Here is a 23,860-nt window from a genome sequence, read left to right as displayed (position 1 = left end):
GCACTTCGATGGTGAGGTTGCGGCGGCCGTTTGTAGAAACTGAGGCGGAGGAACGGTCGGCGATGGTTGTGGAAAGTGAGGTGGTGGAGAGTGTGGTGGTGGAGTTTGAAGCAAGAACGCTTTTTTTTTTCACAGAAGAAGCTAAGCAAAATGTTGAAAGAGGGAGGGAAAAGTGAAATGAATTAGGGGGTTAGGGCGGGTAAGGATGAGAGGGTTTAGTGTAAGGGGGAAAATATTGATTTGCTGCGTATTCTATAAAAAAAACCCCTGCAAATTAATAGTTTTGTAGTATGTACATTTAAAACCCATTTTAATTTGCAGCGTTTTAACAAAAATGCAGCAAATTAATAGCAGCAAATAAATATTTTTCTAGTAGTGAAGCAATAGACAAGGTTGTCCATCTCATGCTCCATTTGGAACATCAATAAAAGAAAAACCCCATGCCTTCTTTCAAAAATATCAATAAAACATCCAATGGCCACGGGCGCGACTCCGTAACCATAGCTAGTATGAGATCTCATCTAATTCCTAGTTTTTGAAAAGTATTTGAAACAAGAGACTCGTAAATCAGATGGCCTCTAGAAAAGTGCACAGCTAATACCCCGTGTACCCCAACCCCAGATTGTCATTACTCCAGATGTGCACAAACCCAGAGTTTTATTGCTCATCCATCTTGCACTTTACGTTATTTACAAGTTTAGACTTGGTGATGACTCGTATGCAAAACAACACAATCAATCCAATCAAGTAAACTAAGTTTCCAAATTCAATTCTTAATTTATTAGTGACAAACAGTATTTATTATTGATTCTTTTAACTACCTCGGTGTATAAACACCTTGAGTGCATAAAGCACCCTAAAACCTTAACCTTGTCTTATAAGACTTAAATTCTTCCTTTACTCATTCTATCTCGATAATCATGAACGAATAATAAATAAATCATTCCACATATTCACGTACCTTTGCCTCTAAGCGCATCTTACAAAATTAATGCATAAATAACACTTGCAAAGTAGAATAACACACAACATACGGAAATCACAATGTAAAAACAAACAATTAAGTCCAGTCTTCTCTATACATGATACTAAGTTCTCGATACATCCCTAAACATTCTTCTAAAGGCAAGGTTTCGTATCTTGTACGTACCTTGAATAAATGAGTTGATTGGCCACTTTATTAACTAAAAATCACCTTCTATAAAGTCCTCTCCTAAACCAAACAATAAGATCTCAATCAATACCCAACCAATCAAATTTACAGCAATACTAATTAACTTTAAAAGCTTCAAAAATCATTGAAACGACATCTTTAAGCCTCTCTAAAGTCTAGGTTAGTAGTTTAGAAGTATTACTATGAATATCCATAAAAAGATCCTTTAAATACATCTTTGTATATGAAATTTCAGCAAGTTTAAAACATTATAAAAATCTGAAATTTAATTTTAAACAAGTATTTTAAAGTTATTGAAATTCTTATTTACCATATAGTAGATTAGTAGAATTTAAACCCAAAAATCTATTAGTTTGAAGTGATTAAAGACTTCAAAAATAATAGACAAAAATCTGAAAATTAAGTTATGAAACTAAACTTCAAAGTTCAACATTTTATAGTTACAACATACTTATAATAATCATTTAACGGAATTAAAAACATGGAAATATGAAACTAATACAAATCAAAACCCAAAATCAAATCTTTAAATATCTGAAATTTTATTTACCATCAAAATAATTAAACTTTAACATAATTTAAACATAGTATGATTAGGTAACTTGATTAACACGTTTTAAGGCCTAAAATCATGAAAAATCAAGGTTTAAGCCCTAATTTTCTTAGCTAAATAAATCTGAAATTTTGTTTCATAGTTTAAACATAATAAAACTTATAAATTTATAATCTTTTATAATTCATACATAATCAAACCATAATAATAACAATTTAATAACAAAATTGATAAAGAATTAAACTTGGATTGAATTAACAAAAGAAGAGAAAACAAGAGGGAGAAAGGAGAGAGGGGCGAACTGTTGTCAAGGGGGGCCGCGGTGGACGCCGGAGCAGCAGTGGCGGTGTCGGTGGTGGCTGGTGTCGCCGGGCAGCAAGCGATTTTTTTTTTTTTGGTGAAGTCATGAAAACAAGGGAAAGCAGTAGCAGCAACTTACGTGAGGTTTGGAGTGAAAGGGGATAATATTGTAGGTGGGTATAAATAATAAGAAGTGGGTTTTGGGGTTTCCTAATCCAAGTATAACTAGGATAACTTGTTTAGGCCCAAATATATGCCAAAGTTTACAAATTTTTACCTATACCCCACGGCAGGGAACACTGCCTGCACCCCACCCCACCCTCCACGCGTGTTCAACCCCCACCCCTTTCATGTACGAATTTTCTGCAAATTTTTATAAAATGTTCATTTATATACTGTATTGGTAGATGTTCATTTTTATAACAAGTAGTTTTTTGTTCAAATTAATATATGTTTTGAATTGAATTTTAAGAATTTTCTATAAATAAAAATAAGAGCAAATTTATTTATAAGGATCACCGCATTCAAATCATTTTTATTATAAGAAGTATTGCATCATCCAATGTTCATTTTTGTTTTTCCATGTTCCAACAAATGTTCATTTTTGTATCATCAAATGTTCATTTCAAGAGTTATGCATAAGTTTCATACTAAGATGTATGCAAATACATACGTCTTAGATTTTTATTTATTTAAATAAAAGTTTGTTAACAAATAATTTCCAATGTAATATAAATTTAATTTAATTCAATGATAATGCATTTCTATACAGCTATACTATTACATGTAATTGTTCCATACACATGAAATTGAACCAAATGTACATGTGTCTTGTTAAATGAACATTATTTGTTACATTTGATATATTAAAGTGTGTGTGTATATACATATATTTTCTCCTTGTTGCAACTAGGGCCGTGCACCGGTCCAAAATCGGACCGAATCGGACCGAGACCGGAACCCGGAATCGAATTTTTTTGGGGAACGGGACCGGGATCGTAATCAACCGATCCGAGTTCCGGTCCAGACCTGTTTATTCCGGTCCGATTTTGGACCGGTTACGTTATTATTTTTTTTATTTTTTATTTTAGTATCTTAAATATATATATATATACATTTTTAACGTCTTGTTTTTTATTGCATGCTTTCCTATTTTGAACCTAGAATTTATAAATTACAAGTTTTATACCTAAATTTTTTAGAAATTTAAACATAAAATTTAAAATTTTCACCCAAAAATTTACAAAAATACACTTTCCGGTCCATTCCGGTCCGAACCGGACTGGAAATCCGGAATCCCCAATTTGTGAGGATCGAAGACCGGAGCGGAATCAACCGGTCCGGGCCAATCCAATTCCGGTCCGGTCTCGGTCGGTTTTCCGGTCCAGGTCCATTTCTGCACACCACTAGTTGCAACTCTAATCATTACTTGGGTGTGTTTCCATGAAAAATACAATCTGAGCACAATATATATGTTGTCTTCAACTTCCTTACTTGATTATCCCATACAATGAGAGATCGATCAAGTTTTTTCAAAAAAAAATAAAAATAATAACAATAACAACACATTCCAAACAAAAGTATGTGAAATCTAAGGATTCAAAATTGAACATTTACTCATGAATAACAATTAGAATTCAGAAATGAACACACTATAAAGATATAAAAATCTTTCAATATATGAGAATGAAAATTTATAAAATCTAAATGAACATTTAAATCATTTCCATTAAACAAAATATGACAATAATCATTCACAAAACCAAATTTGAACACATTGCTAGAAAATGAACAAATATAATATCTAAATGAACATTAATCCTTCTACAAATGAATATAAAGTTCATCTAAAATGAACATTTACGATAGAATAAATGTACTAGCCAAAATTCACCTAATAACAATTTTAATTAAATTATAATGGAAAATTCTTGTAACATAATATAATTATTATAATAAGAATCACTTCCATTAAAAACTAAAAACTCTAATTGAAATTCTTATTAGATATGTGAAGAATTCTAATGATTATTTGTTAATAAGTAAATGACCATATACCATTATATAAATGAACATTTACCAAAATAAAAATGAACATTCATTAAAAAAAAAAAATAATAATAAAAAAAGAAACCATTACGAACTAAATTTACATTTCTATAATTCTACGAAATAAATCAAATTATTCATTATATATATTAGAGCAATTGAACTCTATTTTTAATTTTTTGTCCAGTAATTGTATAGGCTAATAACACACACAAGTTAAATCAACTTAAAATAGAGTATATAAAACATCATTATAATATAATATTAAGAAATCATCATTACCAAGTAAAATTATAAGAAATCATGAACTACTACTATTGAAAGTTCATATTATTGAAGAATAAGGCAAATAAAAAGTTAGGGTTTGATCTTTTTTTTCGAAAAATAAACAAAATCATCAACTTACAGTTTGATTGATGGTCATTTTTTTGTAGAAATTTTCTTTAATTTTTCGATTTTTTCTTTTACAAGTAGAGATTTAAGAGTATTTTGATTTATTTTCAAGAAATATTTAGAAGTTTGTGGTAGTTTAGGAGAGAGAAAGTGGTAATTAAAATTATGAGGAAAGAGAAAGTGGTAAAATTATAAGGAGAGAGAAATTTCAAATGTTAGTAAAATTATGAAAAAAACTGATTTATAAGAGCAAAAAGAAAATGTAGGAAACTAGGGGGGAGGGTTGTAGATATTATGGTAATTTTGTGTGTGTGTGTGTGTGGGGGGGGGGGGGGGGGGGGAGGATAGGCAATGATGCCTAAAGGGGGGTGTAGGTAACAACAACTAGCCAAAGTTTTAAAATAAGATGTAAAGTTGGGCTTCAGGTAATTTGGATTAAGCTCTTAATTTGTATGGTAGAATGATTATTGACAATAGGTAGTAATGACTAAATAACTTAAAATTACTTTATTTTTAAAATATTAATAAAAATATAAAATTATCGTAAAATAATCATATAATTATCAATAAAATATAATTATAATAATTACAAAATCACGGGAGATTACACTATATGTGTTCTTTTTTGGTTTATTTTTCAAATAATGTAGTTTGTGCCACATGAAAAGCTATAATAGTCGATAGGTGAACCGTGAACGGATTTGAGGTTGTACAAGAGGTGGCAAATTAACTCGCAATGTTATAAGGCTAACGTACCACGGATTGGGTTGAGTACGTTAAGGCTCCCTGGTTTTGTGTCTGAACAGAATGGATGGACTTGTAATTTCAAGAATTACGATTGTAGTATATGGCTTGACCCTTTATCAATGACAATCATTTTTTTTTTTTTGTTAAGTTTTGTGTTCTTGTATGTAAAGTTGACAAGATGACAACCTCGTGTAAGATTGGACCATCTAGAATGCAAATACAACTAATTCTCACCTCCATCAAGTTAAAATGTCCAATTAATTATATTATGGCTTATTAAATAATTTATCTTGAATTTTATGATGGATGATAATTGATTCGGGTGGGTGGGGTCTTAAAAGTCAAATAAACCTAATTATTACTCACTTACTCTGTGTTTCTTTAGCGGTTTTTGGATCTACCCAAACCTAATTGTTCTATCAACCCGATTTGTTTGAAAAATTAATTAAATAAATATGAATGAATTCTTTTTAAAAAAAAACAAAATATGAATGATTATCATCTCCTTGGCTTGTGATTGATCAAATTAGCTCCATAAATAGCAAACAATTTTATGATTATTGAAAAAAAAAAAGGTTTATTTCAACCAATATGATAAAATTAATCAGAAGATATCTTAAAATAATTTTTAGTACTCCATAGTAATTTTTAAAATTATATGATAGAGGAGTATAAAAATGACCTGGCCTTAAAATAAATCCATTCTAGAGAAAAGTAAAAAAAATGGCCTGGCTAGGGCTGGACTAAAGATAATCCATCATCACAAACATTTTACAAAATCGGATGTATAATAAAATATTGTACATTCGTTACAAAGTTACCTTAATAATCAAAATTTACTCAATTTATATAAATTACTCTGATATAAATAAGAGTTATTTATGCTTTATTGATAAAGTTACCCAAAAAATTATAAAAATTACCCTAAATTGAACAAAAGTTACTCCGATGTACAATAATTTTGCTGTACATCGGATGTATACAAAAAATTTTGATCCATCATAAATTTCGTTTTGTATAGGCACCATAATTTAGCATGACTAAGCTCGAATCAAACCTGATCCGACCTGGCTCTACCTAAGCCGACTTAATGACCCGAATGAGAAGCAAAACTCTGCTCCGGTGGCCCAGATAAAGTCCTGGTGGACAATATGTATTTCCCACGGTCTCCAACACATGTACATTAGCACACAGACCTGGAGCATGGATAAAAATCTACAAAATTCGTCAGAAAACATTTGGGCCTTTCTCATGACAAAAGAGGCCCAGGTATCAACTAAAATAACACGGAACATCATTGAAGCCCAAAACTATCCTCTAAATACTTACGCTAAAGATTAACAATTTTAACAAGCTGAGTTAGACTTTTTTTTATTTTATTTTTTTTCAAATCTTAAATTTTGGGTATTTTTTGTATAATAATTATTTAAAGGACTTTTGATCATTTCTTTCTTTTTTTTTTTTTTTTTTTTTTTTTTTTTTTAATGAAGCCGAGGGACAAGCCCCTAAAATTGAAAAGAACTACAAGAAAAAACCAAAAATAACGAAAAATAAAAGCGACATAATTAAAACAAAGAAACTACTATTATTATCCTAGTTAATCCGTCGGCTTAGGAACCATCCTCGGAATAGCCACACCATTCAGGTCCTCCAATAAAACGGTATGAAGATCCCTCGGGACCGCTTTAAAGATAACCAGTTTTTGCTCCAAATTCACCCCATAGTTAGCCAACCAATCCGCTACTTTATTGGCTTCTCTGTAGCAATGTCCGATTGTAACTTCCCAACCACTTCTCATGATTAGGGCTTTACACTTTCGGAGGATATGTATAAAAGGAGAGTTAGATGGAGTTGGATCCACTAACAAATGAACCACCACTTCAGAATCAACCCGAACCTGCACCTTTCTATGCCCACTGTTCCATGCTATAGCCAGACCACGAAGTACCCCGAATAGCTCAGCTCTAGTGCATGTGCAAGACCCGCAATTATTTAAAGGACTTTTGTTCATGTTTTTTCATTAAATCTTATTTCTTGACAAATACTACGTACTATCTACTTTTTTATTTATTTTTATTTTTTTATATATAATCAGCTGACAATATAATTACAAGCATCAATTTTCGAAGAAAATGTATATAATATGCTTTGTAATTACTCATGTAAAGATTTAGCACTTGTTTTTTTCACTTGAAATGAGAAGATCGAGTCTGATCTAAATTTTTATTAATTATTATCAGGTCTGGTAAAATCTGCTTTATTAATTTGACTAAGCTTGACCACATTATCAAATTGGATCTTATCAAATTCATCTCATCATGTACTTTTCAATTATGTAATTTTTAGAAGTTTTTTAATATGCAATTAACGATATTTAGTAATAAATAAATGATAATTAAAATTTTTAATCTGATTTGAATGTTTCTATTATGATCTGATATGAATTTATAAAGAATAAGCAATAAGTATTTGTAACAAATTAATGAGAATAAGTCTTTATAATAAGTCTGTAAAAAAAAAGTCTTTATAATAAGAAATCTAATCAAGGAAGTATCAATCACGATTAACTACCTAATAATCCATTGAAAAAAAAAACAAATTAAAAAAAAAAAAATAGTTCCTAAGAAGTAATGAATTTGACAAAGGGGAGATTGCTTGTAAGATCGGGTAGTGTACAATTCTAGGCACTCGACTTACTTGTAACTATAATTCAGGTAACTCGCACTCATCTTCTGCGACCACTTGTTAGGTAAAGAGGGTCCAGGTATTAGGAAGTACAGTTGATCGGTATCCAAACAACTCCCTACATTTTTTTTTTTTTTTTGGTGTGCTTTGAGACAACATACACTGTCAATATATCAAACTTCTTCATCAACAGTCAACACTTGCGACTTTCAGGGAACGATAACTTAATTATCTCAAACGATAACAAGCTGTCATATCAATGATGTAATACTTCGTACTCGTATAAATTTACAATGTGACAATCTATACTTTAGTATTTAAAAACTATAACCAAATAACTAAGAAAGACACATGTCCCCATCCGTTCTATTACACTTCTCTAACCATAGTGCCACATGTCATCTTACACTATTAATTTTTTATTACACCATTTTTTTCAATTCTTTCATTAAACTTATACTTCATCTTTCATACACACTTTATCTCCCCCCTTTAATTTTAGCCCTTCCACCTTGTATATAAGCCTCTTTTTTCGATTAAAGTTCCAAAATTTTAATTTCTTTAATCATGTTTCCGATTACATATTATACCCTATAATGACTTACTGATATTTCCTCACTTATCTCTCAATACAATTTTTCCGATTACATATTATATCCTATAATAATGACTTACTGGTTTCCTCACTTATCTATCAATACAATTTTATATGAATAACCCGTGCATTACACGGGCCAGAAGGCTAGTTAAATTTAAATAAAGGTACTGTAGACTTGTGCGGTGATTAATTAGTGAGCTAACTATATGTGTACGTGGTCACATAATAATACAATTTCGTACATGTTTTGGGATCCAAACGTAATCATTATAAATAGAGGTGTCATCCGACCCGACCCGATTCGATCCGAAAAATATTCGATTTAGATTTGGACTCGCTCGGACATAACAATTTAGTATGACTTAACTTTAAAAATTTACCCGACCCGACCCGACCATATCAGACCCGATCTGATCATCCAAATTGACACCCCTAATTATAAATAGTAGGTATGCAATCAACAGTTCATATACAATTTAATTGAAACAAAATTTATTTCCCTACCTTATAAAAAGTGGCAAAATACTCTTATGAATAGTGTCAAGACTATTATACCCTTAAAAAAGTTAATTGACATATTTACCCCCAATTAAAATTAATTTTGATGCATTTAAGTATTTAACCTTTCGTATTTTTGTCCTCTATTTCTTTTTTTATCTTCCTTCTTATCATTCTAACGAAAAGGCAAAAACTCCTCATTTCTCAATTTCCTCTTTTCTCACGAACTCCTTTTCTGGTTGCTGGAAAATACTATTAACTTGTCAGTTTCCATTCCGGTACCCCCGGTCATCACCCACCGCCGCGATAATTCTATAAGGATGATGACCCTACTGGTTGTTTTTTTATACTAAAGGAAATGTAAAGTTTGTGCAATCTTTTTTTTTTTTGACAAAGGGCAACTCAAAACAAACAGAACCTAATACAAATAACTAAGAAACTGACGTCTTCTAGCTGAAGTAGCCAGCTGGTGAGCAGGGAGTACATCATCTATTTGTTTATGTTATACGAAGAGGTGAATAAGCATACTATTCGGAGACGCCCGTATCTGGTTAGAGTTGGGGACAACTCAAGATTGGTGGAGTTGACGGATGAATGCAATAATGGTACCTTCGTAGGGGTGGAGTGTAATTGCTTGGATACCATTAAAATGATAAACCAAAAAAAAAAAAAAAAAAAAAGTAATACTTTTGATGTAATCTTTTTTAGTTGTATTTATAGGGGAATCAAACAAAGCAACTCATTTGATGAGCCTTTTACGGAATGTAGCAGTTATGTCTTACATATGAGGTACTATAGTCTTATGCTTTTGATTAAGAGGTTGTTTGAAGATGTATTTTGCTTTAGTTACTGTGTCATTGGCTCGATTTTTATCCTAGGAAAAGCTTATAGTTTATGATTATAGGAAAGAGTTAAGACGTACTCATACATCATCAGTTAAACACTCGTAGCTCATAAATGTTATCTCCTCCATTATATGGTCCAAAGACCATCTAATTGCAGGGAAATATACTACGTAGCTTTTGTGCCAGGGTGTTCAATGAGGGTTTTGTCCTCTCCATAACACTCCTATCATAGTTATAGAATGATGCAATAGCTTTGATTGCCTTTTTTTATATAGTAATGCGTACATTGGCGAGTTATAATATATATGATCATTTTTAAAATAAATAATCATATCACAAATCATTTTTCAACAATTAAATAAATTAAGATAAAATCTTTTATTGATCTTCCTAAGACAAGTATAATTCAACAACAACTCAAAGTACGTAAACTTTGAGGTTCGAATTTATAACTCCCCTACGATAGCTAGCTGTATCGTGCGCATCGCGCGCGTAGGCTTCCCTAGTAAAAAAAAAATCGAAACAAAACGATTAATTAACAATTAACCCTTGATAAAGTGTAAAATTGATTTTAAAAATTACGGAGTACTTTCAATTGTGCTAAAAAAAATCAAGTTAAATCTTTCTAAAGATGTTTATTGTTCCATCATATCACATTGCTACTTTAGGCCATCCCCCAATATTTTTTTTTTGAGGGACATTCTCAAATAATTAATCGCCTTACAATTTTACAAATAATGTTCCACATGTTTTATTTTGTTATCTTCAAAAAGAAAATTTGAAATAAAAAAAAACATAAAAAGTATATATATTACAATAAAGCGTATTGTGTGTGGCTGGTTAAGTAAAAAAACAAAGTAATTTCTATAACATTGTCTGCATAACCCTGAAACAATGAACGAGTTTCTCCTATAACACTAACATAGTAACCTCCATGGTGTGGTCAGCCACATATAACAATTGGTTATATTACAATGTGTACAAATTGAGTTTTGCATGCTATTGTATCCCTAATCATTGTAGTTTAACCCGAATCAGTAATCATGGTAGTTTAACTCAATAATAGAGGTTTAGTTTTCAATTACTGCACTTTAACTTGGCCACTCATCTTAATATTAGAGGTAAGAACCCCATAGATCGATCACAATAAGTACTGAAATTGATTTTCGTACAAGAAATTATGATATTAGGATGCTGACAACTTCCTACTACAAAACGAAAAATCTACATGCAAATTGATCGACAGTACAATTGTCAATTGGGTCAATTAATTTAGCCATAATTACATTACCAGTCACATAATGCTCTCCTCAAATGAACAAACTGCAACTTAATACTACAAGTATATAATACCATATCCACAAGAAATCTCACTTTTATTTAGAATAGAAGCGTATTACACTTACACTCAACATATATGATGGATACTCGTAATTTCTCTATTTCTTTCACGCTCTCATTATATTTCATGTGATGTTGGTCTTTACCCTCATAATCAACGTACTTTGTACATTTCAATCAAAGTTTAGTTCTTATACATTGAGTATTAATTACTGATAAACCTATCTCATCTATCAAACTTTTAATAAAATATGTATGATTAAATCAAGTTAAGTTTGACTTTTAGTGAAAAGGAGAACACCATTTGCTTCAAGGTTGGGAGTTTAAGCCCAACCACGTACTAGAGATACTTAAGAGGAAGGAATCCTTTATTTACCTCCACCTCCAAATTGTCTAGCACACTATTTTATGATTTATCAATAATACAGTAGTGCCTGAGAAAAAAAAAAAACATAGTTATATATGTGGAATTTTGTTAGATTTGTCTCAATCTTATAAATTTAAAATACCAATTTTTATACACTATATTTTTACTAAAATATAATTAGCATACTAATATAATAAAATGATGTACATTGCGATTAAAAAAGAATGAAATAATTTACTTCTTAGATATCAATAGCCGGAAATCCCCTAAAAATCATTGATTTGCGCCCGCACTTGCGCGGTCAGTGGGAACGGGACCTCAGCACCAAACTTCTATCTACACCACCTGAACTTGACCAATTACAAGCTAAACTAACTATTCATACCATATTTTATAGTCATTCTATAATAATACAAGTATATACCATATTATAAGTAATCTCTAATACTAGTATAAACTTCTTTTCAACTCTCATATCAATCAATTTCTCTTGCATAAGTTACTATATACTCCTAGTACATGCCTTAAATACTTCCATGTTATAAATCAACTCATGCATTTTTAGACAACAACTCATCACCAAACTCCCCACTATTCCTTCATTTGCTACACATAAGTTTTACAACTAACCCTTTATAATAAGCCTACTCTCCCCCTTTCATTTCTGTCTTCTGGTATACTTTCCTTGTTAATTCGATCTCTAAACCATATAATAATGGTGAACTTGGTGGAGGCCCAAAAGCCTCTCCTCCACGGCCTAATGAAAATGGCCGGTATCCGGCCAACAACCGTGGAACTTGAGCCCGCGGGAACCTCCATGTCATTCTGGGTTCCCGCGGAGACCCTGTCAAAACCAAACAAAAAGAAAAAACCTAGTAATAAACAACCCTTAAAGCCGAAGCCCGTGGTAGTCCTTATCCACGGGTTCGCGGCCGAGGGTATTGTAACGTGGCAATTTCAAGTAGGAGCTCTCTCCAAGAAATATTCTGTCTACGTGCCTGACCTCCTATTCTTTGGGAAGTCTTGCACAGGCAATACTGACAGGTCTCCGACATTTCAAGCGGAGTGTTTGGCGGCGGCTTTGGCGAAGCTGGGTGTTACTAGGTGCACTCTTGTAGGGTTTAGTTACGGTGGGATGGTGGCATTTAAGCTTGCAGAGTTGTGGCCGGACCTTGTGGAGGCGTTGGTGGTGTCGGGTTCGATATTGGCTATGACGGAGTCGATCAGTGAGGCGGAGTTGAATAGGATGGGGTTTAAGTCGTCGTCGGAGTTGCTGTTGCCGACGTCGGTTAAGGGTTTGAAAACTTTGCTTAAGATTGCAACTCATAAGAAGTTGTGGTTTCCTGATCGCTTGCACAAGGATTACCTTGAGGTAACTTAACTTCAACTCTTAACTACTAGCCTTTTTCCTATTATAATTATATTTAAAGGTTTTGAACTTTTGATCCCATATATGTCATCTCAAAATTTTAACCTGCCAAATTAGTTGATATTCCCCGATTATATAGATTAAGAGTCAACATGCTGTATATTAGGGTTCATTATTTTGTAATTTGTCTTGATGAAAATTAAAGTCGTTAAATGTATTATTTAACCTTCCAATATAAGAAATCAATTGAATGTATATATAATTATTTATTTATTTTTATTTTTTTTGAGGGCAGATTATATATAAATTTTAAAAGCTTAAAACACTAAGCTAATTTGATCCATAAAAAAGTATATAAAAAAAATATAAATAATGCTCTTATGGTTATGGTTGAAGCAATATAATACTTCATTTACGCACATTTAACTCCGCCTCTTTTTAAGATAAATGCATACCTACGTAATTTTATTTATATATATTAATTATAAAAAAAAACCATTATGATATATATTAATTATGGAATATGTGTATAGTCGTATGTGATTGCATGATTAATTAAATAAGGGTTGGTAATATTAATATAACAAACATTACATCGATCTTTTATTCTTTCTAGAGTATGATCCGAAAGTCACCCCAATAGAGTAGGAAGATTGATATAAATACACATAATAAGGGTTGGTAATCTGATCTTAATATAACAAACATCACCAATCTTTTATTCTTTCTAGAGTATGATCGGAAAGTCACCCCAATAGAGTAGGAAGATTGATATGCATACACATAAATGACAATCATCCAACCTATTGGATAAGAATCGAATAAACTCTTAACCTCTCACAATTATTACGTATTTCCAATAAAAAGCCATTAATCTCTTGATCTAATTCATTTCATAATTCTTCCTTTCTATTTTTGCTGATGTGAGGAATGAGGGGTTGTTAGGAGTGGGTGATCAAAGTGCATTAGGTGAATCAGGTGTTTTGCAAGAGCCAAACTAGAAACATGCTTTAAGAATTGCAAGCAATTTTTTTACCCCTACAAATATGGGATAATGTGCATTTATATCGAAGCAAATGTCATATTCTCAAATTATGTCATTGCCAAATACATAAGCAGCCCTTAAATTCAATCACCTACTTTTTGAACATTACAATGCCTTTTTATATACGATGTACTTCCTCCGTTTATATTTAGTTGTAACAAACCTCTTTGACACGCATGTTAAGAAAGATATTAGACTAGGTAAACGGATAAATTAAATTACAAAATTTTAACACCTATAAGAAGAAAGGGATACGGTTTAAATTTCATAGATTAATTCATTCGTTTACCTAGTTTAATCACCTCATCGATAAGCGTGATAAAAAATGTATTGCAAGTATAAAAAAAATAGAGGAAGTATGTCACTATCATTTCTTCCTTTACTAGCATTATATTGCTCCCTTCCAAATTAAATATAAGGGTCTCCTTAAATTATATTTCGACTTACAATGAGTAATAATTATATTATAAAGGATAAAGATGATTATATCATCATTATCATTATTAGTTATTGTTTAGAATATGTAAATCTCTTGATTTACTCCTTAATTTTGATAGTCAAAGTATATCCCTTATAATTAGCTAACGTACCTAGTCACATATTGTATCTAGTCATAGTTTGGTATGTTCAATGTTCTAATCTTGTATTATATATACTCGTGTATATTCATCAATATAATCAAGGTTTCAACATTCTCTTTCTCATAAATCTATCAATAATAATTAAACACGTTTATTAAAAAAGTGTTTTTGTATTTTTTTGTCTTGTTGTTCAACTAATAACTAACATCTACATGTTCTAAAGGGTCAAACCAAGATACGAGTAGCAAATTGTGTCACTACTACTTTTGTTTCAGATTAAATGTAAATTAAATTTATGAATTGTTAATAGGCTGAAAACATACATTGAGATAGAGTTAAAAACATACATTTATATACTTGTATGTATATGCTAACCATTGTTCTTATAGGTTGAACAATGCAAAAGATAAATAAATTGTTGCATCTTAATATGAAAAGGAAAAGGAGCTTTAGTAATTATCATGCATACTTCAGAAAATTGAATTTTTTTTACTTATATGGGACCATGGTCCCTACATAAAGTTTTAGGTCAAAAGAAGTTTGTTTCGTTTAAGACAAAAATAACTACTATGTACTTTATAATAATAGTTATAATAATAGTCTAATGCAATGTGAATGTAATGCATGGTATGTAGATCAATATAATATTGAGGACGAAGGAGTACATTGAATAATTGATGCATGGTAAAGTTAATAAATGGGGATGGCTTGCATTGAGATTTGAAACTTGTACTAATGTACTTTACTTGGAGTCATTTGGTTGGAAATTGAATGTTACATTAGTTTTTTGGTTGGTTGAAAAAAGTACATGGTAAAATTTTCCACACAAGTATTTATATTTACTCATTAACTTGAGTTAGGTAATCAACCTTAATTCATTAGTTCTAAAAAACAAAAATAAATACTCACTAAAGCTTGCTAATTGTCGATCAAACATAAATCAAATGAACATTTTATACTAATATTCCAACTCAAAAAAATTTATATAATCTCCGCACTTAAAGGAGCGAGGAGTAACAACAATAAAATAAATTTTTAAATTTATATCAATTTGTTAAATATAAAATAAAAATTTGATATATGGACATTTACAAAATTCAAATTAAAGGTATATAAATTTCTGAAAATGAAGGGTAGGGTTTGAATTATACTATTATATCATACTTGTATGTAAATTTAATGCTTACTAGCATCAAAAGATATGTTTTGAGTGTATCAATGTGGTGGTATGCAGCATCTAACTATTAGAAATTGAAAATGACATTGACAGGTGATGTTTACCAATAGAAAGGAGAGAAGTGAACTGCTTGAGGCTTTGGTCATAGCCAAACAAAACCCTGATATCCCTAACTTCACACAGGTCTATCTCTTTCTCCCTCTATGTATTTCTTCATTTAGTACTCTCTTTGTTTTTAAGTAATTTTCACGCTTTAGTTTGACAAAATAAAATAATGGGACTAATCATATACTTCGTGATAATAGTAGAATGAATAAAAAAAAATTGAAAATTAATATACTACTAGTGAGATCAAACAAAACAAGTAAAGAGAAAATGTTGATATTAACCGTTTTATAAAATGGTCGTTTTCACTCCAAAAGAAGTTATAAATTGTAGTTTGAGATGTTTTGAATAAGAGGGTTTGAAATATTTTGTAACAGAGGGAATTTTAATTTTTTTTTATGAAATTAAATATATCTCCTACATACCCTAATTTGTAAACTTGATGATGACATATGTTCCTATATACTTCCTCCGTTTCTATTTAATTGACACGTTCAATTTAGGCACACATATTAAGGAGATGAGAGAGAGTGAGAAAGAATGATAAAGCAAATGGGGTACACTTAAAAAATAAGGTATAAAATTTACCCAAAAAAGAAACGTGACAACTAAAAAAAAACTTCCTAAAAAAGAATACGTGTCAACTAATAAAAAATGGAGGTAAGTACCTTCTAATTTTTGCTGGTCTTGAACACAGAAAATCCATCTTTTATGGGGAGAGAATGATCAGATTTTCACCATGGAGATCGCGCAGCAAATGAAAGAGTATGTTCCACAAGTTTTTGTCTAATTTTGCCAAATATTGAATGTTATTTTTTACGAGTATGAGTACCTATCAGTAAAATGTTTTTCAATATAATGTCAAAGAAACTAAGATGCTGTGCATGTACCTGATGATATTTGCAGGAAACTAGGAGACAAAGCATCATATGAAGGCATAAAGAAGGCAGGTCATCTGGTTCACCTTGAGAGGCCGTGTGTGTACAATAGATGTCTGAAGCGCTTCTTGGCTTCTGTGTACGCTGATGGAGATGATCATAAGTAAGATTATCCACTACCTTCGTCCAGATTCAGCTGTCACATAACTAGTTCGAAAATACACTACTAAATCAATGTTACTAGCTATTCTGGACAGAGCATTTCCTTATCGCAAGCCCTCAATGTTTAGAATTAGATGTGTGATTAGATCACAAAAAAAAAAATTTAAATTCCATATTTGTATTGTTTCAGAAACTGAATAATGATATATATTAACGCATATAATGCGTATTGTTTGTACAACAATTGACAAATGAATGAAATGAACATGTAACATTGTTGTCCCAGTAAAGGATCAAAATTTCTCACAACAGTCGTTTTTCAGTATATACTGGAGGAATGCAAAACTTTTCCTCCTTCCGCTGTCTTTTCTGTATGCTGCAAACTCATGAAATGCTGAGTGAAATTGGGATAATCACATACTGCTTCTATCTGAAGTATGCTTGAATTTCCTCGAGTGTTTTTCCTTTTGTCTCTGGAAGCCATGCCGCCACAAAGATTACAGTAGAAGCAGCAAAAAATGTGTAGATTGTGAAGGTTCCTGCAAAGAATAGGAGGATCAAGATTAATCCAGAGATAAAAATGCTAGAGCAAAATGAATCCAATGATCAGCAATTAAGCACACTTGAAGCTTTCATAAAAGAAGATACATAAAATTCACTTTGATCAGCAATAATAATCAGGTTTGTAAAAAAACAGGGAAAGAGAACAACGGCATAATGATAATAAAGACAAGGAGAAAGAATCACCTCCGCTACTCCAACCAAGCAGCAAGTTTGCAGTCATTGTGATACCCCATGAAGTCAGAAAGTTTGCCATTGTTGCTACACTCCCAGCAAGGCCTTTTATGCTTGTTGGAAGAATCTAGTCAAGTCCAACCAATGGGAAAACACAAAATATTCAGTTCATTCTTACAATAATAATAGAAATTCTCAACAGGTTATACTGTTATACAACTCCAAATGCATCAGAAAATGAAAAATTTAGACAAGTTTTCATAGCATTTAGCAGCTACTTCATAAGCCTATAACATCAAGGACAGAGATCAGAAGGACTCAGAACAAGTTGAAATTACGAAAACATGGAACCAACTATAGATTAAAACCTTTCGTAACATATGGAATGGTTTAAGCATTAGTTCAATGGCATACCTCAGACATAATAAGCCAGGGGATGGGCCCCATTCCCAAAGAAAAGAAAACCACCATAGCCTGCACAAATAAAAGAGGCCTTAAATGTTTCGTTTTTTTTCTTTTTTTAAGTCGAGGATATGGAGTTTGCAGAAGCATACCACAAGGCCTATGACAGAGAGTATGCTTAACGTGTTGTGGAAACCTGAGTCTTTTGGTAAGATATCCTGCCAACAATATAGAGAGTAGGAGGCATTACACAGATGGCAAATTTCAAAATATTTTTATTTACTGCTAAACTTGATCAACTTATCAGTACTTTTTTTTTTTTTTTTTTTTTGCCTTATAAAAGGATTCAATATCAGAAAAATGAGGAATATCATGCACCATGATAGGTAAATTAGTATGATCAACAACATAAATTGTAGTCCTAGAAAAGGATCTTTCTCCCCACTTGGGGCAGCAGGCTGCATTTTACTGTGAGCATAAACATGATCGGCATTTACTAGAACCAATCATGTATGGCTCTAACTGATTGGATCATACTTGATTTAAGCAGAAGTTACTGACCCGGACCTATTTTATAGCACTCAACTCCATCAGCCACGGACCCAAAATGTAAAGTCTGGCCTGGCTCATGATTGGCTCAAGTATCTATATGTATGCAAACGCAAAATGAAGTAAGCCATACTGATTACTGACCTCGAGAAAAAATGCAACTGAGACGAGGATGAGGCTGACAGTCATTCCAACTGAAGATACCTGTTATGATTCAAGACAGTCAGTTCCAATTACATACATAAATATCACCAACGTAATATTATATATCCACAACGTACTATTAGCAGAACCCTTCGGCCAGCCCTGTCCATCAGCCAAGTGGCAACTCCAGTAGCAACTACCTGTTTGGTTTCCCAGAAAGATGAAAGTTTGAGTTTACAGTTTGCTATTAATCATCAGAATAAAAAAAATAAATAAATAAAAGGAACTCAGATGTAGTTACCTGAATGCTTCCTAGACCAAATGTGGCAGCAGCACCCTCAGAGATACCTGTCCAATTTGAGGTATATTAGAGAATACCATACCGATATATGAATGAAGCTTATAGTACAAGTTTCAGGACATATTAGCCTCCACATTTTCAAATATTTTTGAGATTGGATAATTTTTCAGCTTCAACATGTTTGAAACATCTTTTCACTAGGAAATTTACAGGTTTCAAGTTCAAATGCAGCCACCAACTGTTTCTAACCTGCCTTTTCGAAAATGGTACGGGAATAGAACAGAATCCCGTTGATACCACAGAGCTGCTGAAGCAAAAGTAGCCCGATTCCCAGCTGCAGCACATTAGTATCGCATTAGAGGAGAGATTTCGAACATCTTTGGAGGTTAGTAGTGAAAAAAAAAACCATAGTCTTAAACAAACCGTTCTACCATCAATGGGAACCAATATCTTTTCCTCTTGAGGTGTGAGATGCTAATTGTTGTTCTTTTGCGGGATGATGCCACAGATTTCTGCAGTACAGCACATTAAGTAAGAACTCACTGCAATTATATAATAATATTTATTAACTTGGAAAAAGAACTAAAGCAGCTTAAACTGATTACTTTGATTTCATTCATTTCAACAGATATATCTGTATCAAATCCTCTCAGAACTTGCAAAGATGCTTCACATTCTTCCATCATCCCCATTTTTGCCTGAGAAAGCCAGGAAACAAAAGTTAAAACGTGATATATCAGAACAAAAAAGTATTTTAATAAGCAGCCATATTGATGGCTTTTACCAGCCAGCGAGGAGATTCAGGTACAAAAAATAGGCCAGGAATCAACGCAGCACAAGGCAAAATTCCTGCAACACATGAGAACTAAGATTTAGAATTGCTCAAATAAAAATGATAGAATAGAGGACTTAATGACTTATGTAGTTATGTCCTTCTAAGGAGAAGTGATGCTAAATGTTTGGGAGAAACCAGCTTCCTAGATGGATAAAATGCAATAATAAGGAATACTATTATTCTGTATTACAATGTCATGGAAGGTCTACATTAGAGAAGTGGTCACATTGTCCTAGGTCACAGATTTGTATCTCACAAACAACTTCTCATCAAGGCAGAGGTAGGAATTTGCAAAATTGACGTCTCCCCTTAAGATCTGGTCTGTAATGATATATTCTTGTACCATGATCTATGATTTTCTGAAAACTCCATCCATAGGCTGTAAGTCTATATAAGAGGTTTACACTACTGGGAATTTTCAGCATGAATGATCACCTTCATTCTAACCTCAGCATTATTATTATATTTTGATATTAACATGCATAAAAATGGCATAAAGTATACATAAAAATGGCATACCAATAATTGCAAGTGCTCTCCATTCAACAAAAATTCCCAGTAGGTAAACAAGCATTATGCCGATGGTAACAGCAAGCTGAAATTGAAATAGATCGTTCAACTAGTCAGTCTTAGTACTTATCTTTGGATTAGTATTTGTAAGAAGACAGGGTAGTCATCATTAATGATACTAATGATCAGCTAAAATCGTAGCAAAACCAGAAAATCACCTGGTTAACTGATCCAAGCATTCCCCTCATGTTTTGAGGTGCTATTTCGGCTATATAAACAGGCACCTGATACAAAAAAAGACCATTACAGAACTTCTCAAACATCATATACAAAGTCAATTCGACAACTATGAATCTCTGATGATTAAAAGGCTTTACCGTGTAGGATATAATGCCAACACCAAAACCTTCCAGCAGCCGTCCCATATATAGAAATGAAATATCCTGTAGTAAGCGCAACAGTAGGATGCAGACATACAAGAAATATGTATATGAGCATCAGGACAGACAAAGACTAGGCAAATAGCACTATGCTTATGCAATTGCACACTTACTCTTGCAAATGACACGACAAGCCATCCAATTATATTCGGGATTGAAGCAATCATCAGTGACTGTAATCAAAACCAGAACATCACAATCAGAGACTTACATTACAGTACAACAAACCTTCATTAAAATTGAAAATTTTCGTATCGTATAAGACACCTAGGAATTGTTGGCAATGACACAAACCATACAATAAAATTATGTAGCACAAATAAATTACTAGTTTTTTGTAAAAAAAATCATACCCCTTTGCGTCCAATGTATTCAGAAATCTGGCCACTAGCAATTGCCCCCACCATTGCTCCCACATTGGCCAATGATCCAAACAAGGAGAACTGTCACCTCAATCAATATTAACCAAATTAAATCATTAAGCTTTATTCTAAGTAAATTAACTTTACACGTCTTGTCATTAATTCATCGACGTACTCTCAAACCAATCATCGAAAAAAAAAAAAAAAACATTCACACCTCGGAGACTTTAAGGTCAAGATCCTTAATGATGGCAGATTGTGTTGGTGATGAATACCCACACTACAACCATAGAAAATAAAAATTAAAAAAAATCCCAATAAACCCAAATCATCAAATTCAAAAAAACAATCAAAGAGAAAAAAAGTAAGAAAATTTACGGTGAAACCAAATTGAATTGGACCAAGAGCAACAACAAGAACACAAAAAACAATGGAAATGGCGGATTCACTCATATTAGCAATGGACCCAAAAATACTTGATTGTCTTGAACCCATCATCAAACTTCCACCACTACTAATCGGATCTTTCCCGGTTGATCCACCCATCCTATACCAACTCCCCGTATGAAGAAACGGCTTCTTCAGCTCCGCCCTCGCTTCCTCCGCATCGCTGCCGCTCATTTTTTTTTTTTTTTTTAATTAATTTTATTGGATCAAACAGAAAAAATCAGAGAGAAAAAAAATTGAAAAGAACACAAATCATGGAAGTAGATCTGTTGTTCCAAAATGGTATAATTTTGCCTATTTAGTTGTTGGCGCCAATGTTTGTTGTTTTGTTTATTTTAATGTTAGTTTATTGAAGGCAGACAAAATGGAGGTCCAATATTTTTTTGGCAATGTGATTATTCTAATTTGGTTATGATCCACCCTGTATTGATTTTGATTGAGATTTATAATATGGTTTGTTTATTTATTATAACTATCTCTTTGTAGAGAAGAGGTCAAGAAGGCAAATCAAACATCCTGTCTTTGGAAATGTTTCATTCATTAACGTCTCAACGGGAATTATTGTGCAATATGTGTGAATAAAGGTATCAGATCATATCTCGTGACGGTAGTGATTGTAACTTTACATCTAAACAGGTAATATAGCATTTTATAACGAGGTTTGCACTTTACTAAGTATTAATTACTCTGTAGCATAATTGGTGTGAAATATAATTGTCCTTTCGTTTAGACTAAAGGACGACAAACAAAGTATTTATTTAAAAGGTTATACAAACTTGTAAAGTAATGATATCAATATGATTTAGTGAAATTTTTACGTTTTAAGTTTATATTTTGACAACAAAAAAGGGTTGAAGTATATGCTTAGCTTTTGCTAATTGAGTCTTGACCGTGACATGATTGTGAACTAGATCGAGGAAGGGTTGTGCACAAATGCTAAATCCACGACTTAGCTTTGTGGTTCATGTAAATGGTGGTCCATCAATGATCACCAAGCTTTTTGAAATTTTGTTCATGAGGAACTTATGGTTGTGTGATAGTCCTCTTTCCTCCAACCCCTTTCTTTCCTATTGGGAATAAAAGCCACAAGAAATAGATAGATTTATTGTTTATTTATCAACAAAAGTCAAAGGGTGTTGTGATCCTTATAAAGTTATTCCCATGGTTCTTGTATCAATACATTTAACTTTATATATAATGTGTATTTTTAATAAAAAAAAAAATAGTAAGAAAAATTCTCAAAGTTATTGTATTATTTTAAAAGGTAAGAAGAAAAAAAAAATATTATAAGACCCTATTCATGAGGGAAATTCTTAATGTGTAAAAAAAAAAAAATAATAAATAAAAATAAAATGAGGGAAATTCTTAATGTGTAAATGTATAATAATAAAAATAAAAAAAAATTAAAAAAAATAAAAAAATTTAAAAAACAAAAATTTAACCTGGCTTTGATACTATGATAAATTATGGAGAAAATATAATTGAATCGCTTGAATTTCTCATTGATCGTAATGTCAATATATAATAGTTACACCTCTTAACGATATAAATAAAAGATTATTAGAATCGTAGGAAGTTAACTAAAATACAATAGATAATATTTGCCAAAATATAATCTTCTCAAAAATATATCATAGATATCTTATTACAAATTCAAGTAATTATTTGAAATTAGGGGAGTAGCGGATACCAAATACTCAATTTCATATCAAGTTAAATCTCAAGAAGATGAAAATAAGCTTATTTTTTTAAAAGATAGAGAGAATTTAAACAACTCACAAGTATAAATTACATGAATTGGTTAACACGAGATAGATAGAGTATATAACTCTCAATTTCGTTAATGTGAAACAAGTTACAAATGTCGAGCAATGTCAATTCAATACTCACCCTCTCAAATAATCGCATATCTATGAATGTTCTAAAAATTATTAGAGCTAAGTTAAAAGATAAGTAGTGGGCATACGTGTCGGGCTTCATTAAGCGAGCCACCATATATAAATGGATTCCTATATACGGTATGTTTTTAATTTAATTGATTGTAATGCATGGAAATGATGGTACAATCATTTATAAAGTAAGGTCAATTTCTTCGTGAAAGCGGCATATCAAATTATCAATAGATCCCAAACTTGGAATAAAAATTATAAAATCAATGGATAGCAAATGTTGATATTATTGCGAATAGCGACGTAAGTAATGATCGAATGGCTGAACTCTTCTTCATCCATGTTGGGCGGCGGTGGAAATGATTTTTGTAGATTGGAT

The 23,860-nt window shown here is 31.9% G+C and overlaps 2 protein-coding genes across 2 annotated transcripts; one reads left to right on the top strand and one right to left on the bottom strand.

The window, feature by feature from the left end:
- The first annotated feature begins 12,043 nt into the window (after positions 1-12,043).
- LOC145561835 (uncharacterized) lies at positions 12,044-17,006 on the top strand. The gene is made up of 4 exons (XM_081621952.1): positions 12,044-12,922; positions 15,816-15,905; positions 16,525-16,592; positions 16,734-17,006. The coding sequence occupies exons 1-4, from the start codon at positions 12,266-12,268 to the stop codon at positions 16,870-16,872; spliced, it is 954 nt and encodes a 317-aa protein (XP_081478078.1). The 5' UTR covers positions 12,044-12,265; the 3' UTR covers positions 16,873-17,006.
- Positions 17,007-17,042: 36 nt separating this feature from the next.
- LOC145561833 (sugar transporter ERD6-like 6) lies at positions 17,043-22,174 on the bottom strand. Its single transcript, XM_081621951.1, has 18 exons — positions 21,524-22,174; positions 21,363-21,425; positions 21,137-21,226; positions 20,897-20,956; positions 20,721-20,786; positions 20,562-20,627; positions 20,353-20,428; positions 19,783-19,847; positions 19,604-19,696; positions 19,430-19,510; positions 19,248-19,332; positions 18,999-19,045; positions 18,835-18,897; positions 18,698-18,757; positions 18,157-18,222; positions 18,017-18,076; positions 17,615-17,729; positions 17,043-17,406 (listed from the first exon to the last, which is right to left on the bottom strand). Exons 1-18 carry the CDS (start codon positions 21,764-21,766, stop codon positions 17,294-17,296), a joined length of 1,512 nt encoding a protein of 503 aa, XP_081478077.1. The 5' UTR covers positions 21,767-22,174; the 3' UTR covers positions 17,043-17,293.
- Positions 22,175-23,860: the final 1,686 nt, after the last annotated feature.

Source organism: Chenopodium album, chromosome 10 (assembly GCF_948465745.1).
Source record: "Chenopodium album chromosome 10, dcCheAlbu1.1, whole genome shotgun sequence".
NCBI lineage: Eukaryota > Viridiplantae > Streptophyta > Magnoliopsida > Caryophyllales > Amaranthaceae > Chenopodium > Chenopodium album.
This window is presented reverse-complemented; position numbering and strand designations above follow the sequence as displayed.

Bases quoted from the DNA above. Each gene is read 5' to 3' on its own strand.
- LOC145561835 (XM_081621952.1), top strand. From the start codon at position 12,266: ATGGTGAACTTGGTGGAGGCCCAAAAGCCTCTCCTCCACGGCCTAATG. The intron at 15,906-16,524 runs GTCTATCTCTTT...TCTTGAACACAG, and splicing joins ATATCCCTAACTTCACACAG to AAAATCCATCTTTTATGGGG. The intron at 16,593-16,733 runs GTATGTTCCACA...TGATATTTGCAG, and splicing joins ATCGCGCAGCAAATGAAAGA to GAAACTAGGAGACAAAGCAT.
- LOC145561833 (XM_081621951.1), bottom strand. From the start codon at position 21,766: ATGAGCGGCAGCGATGCGGAGGAAGCGAGGGCGGAGCTGAAGAAGCCG. The intron at 19,333-19,429 runs GTAGAACGGTTT...AATGTGCTGCAG, and splicing joins GATATTGGTTCCCATTGATG to CTGGGAATCGGGCTACTTTT. The intron at 18,898-18,998 runs GTAACTACATCT...GAAACCAAACAG, and splicing joins TTGGTCTAGGAAGCATTCAG to GTAGTTGCTACTGGAGTTGC.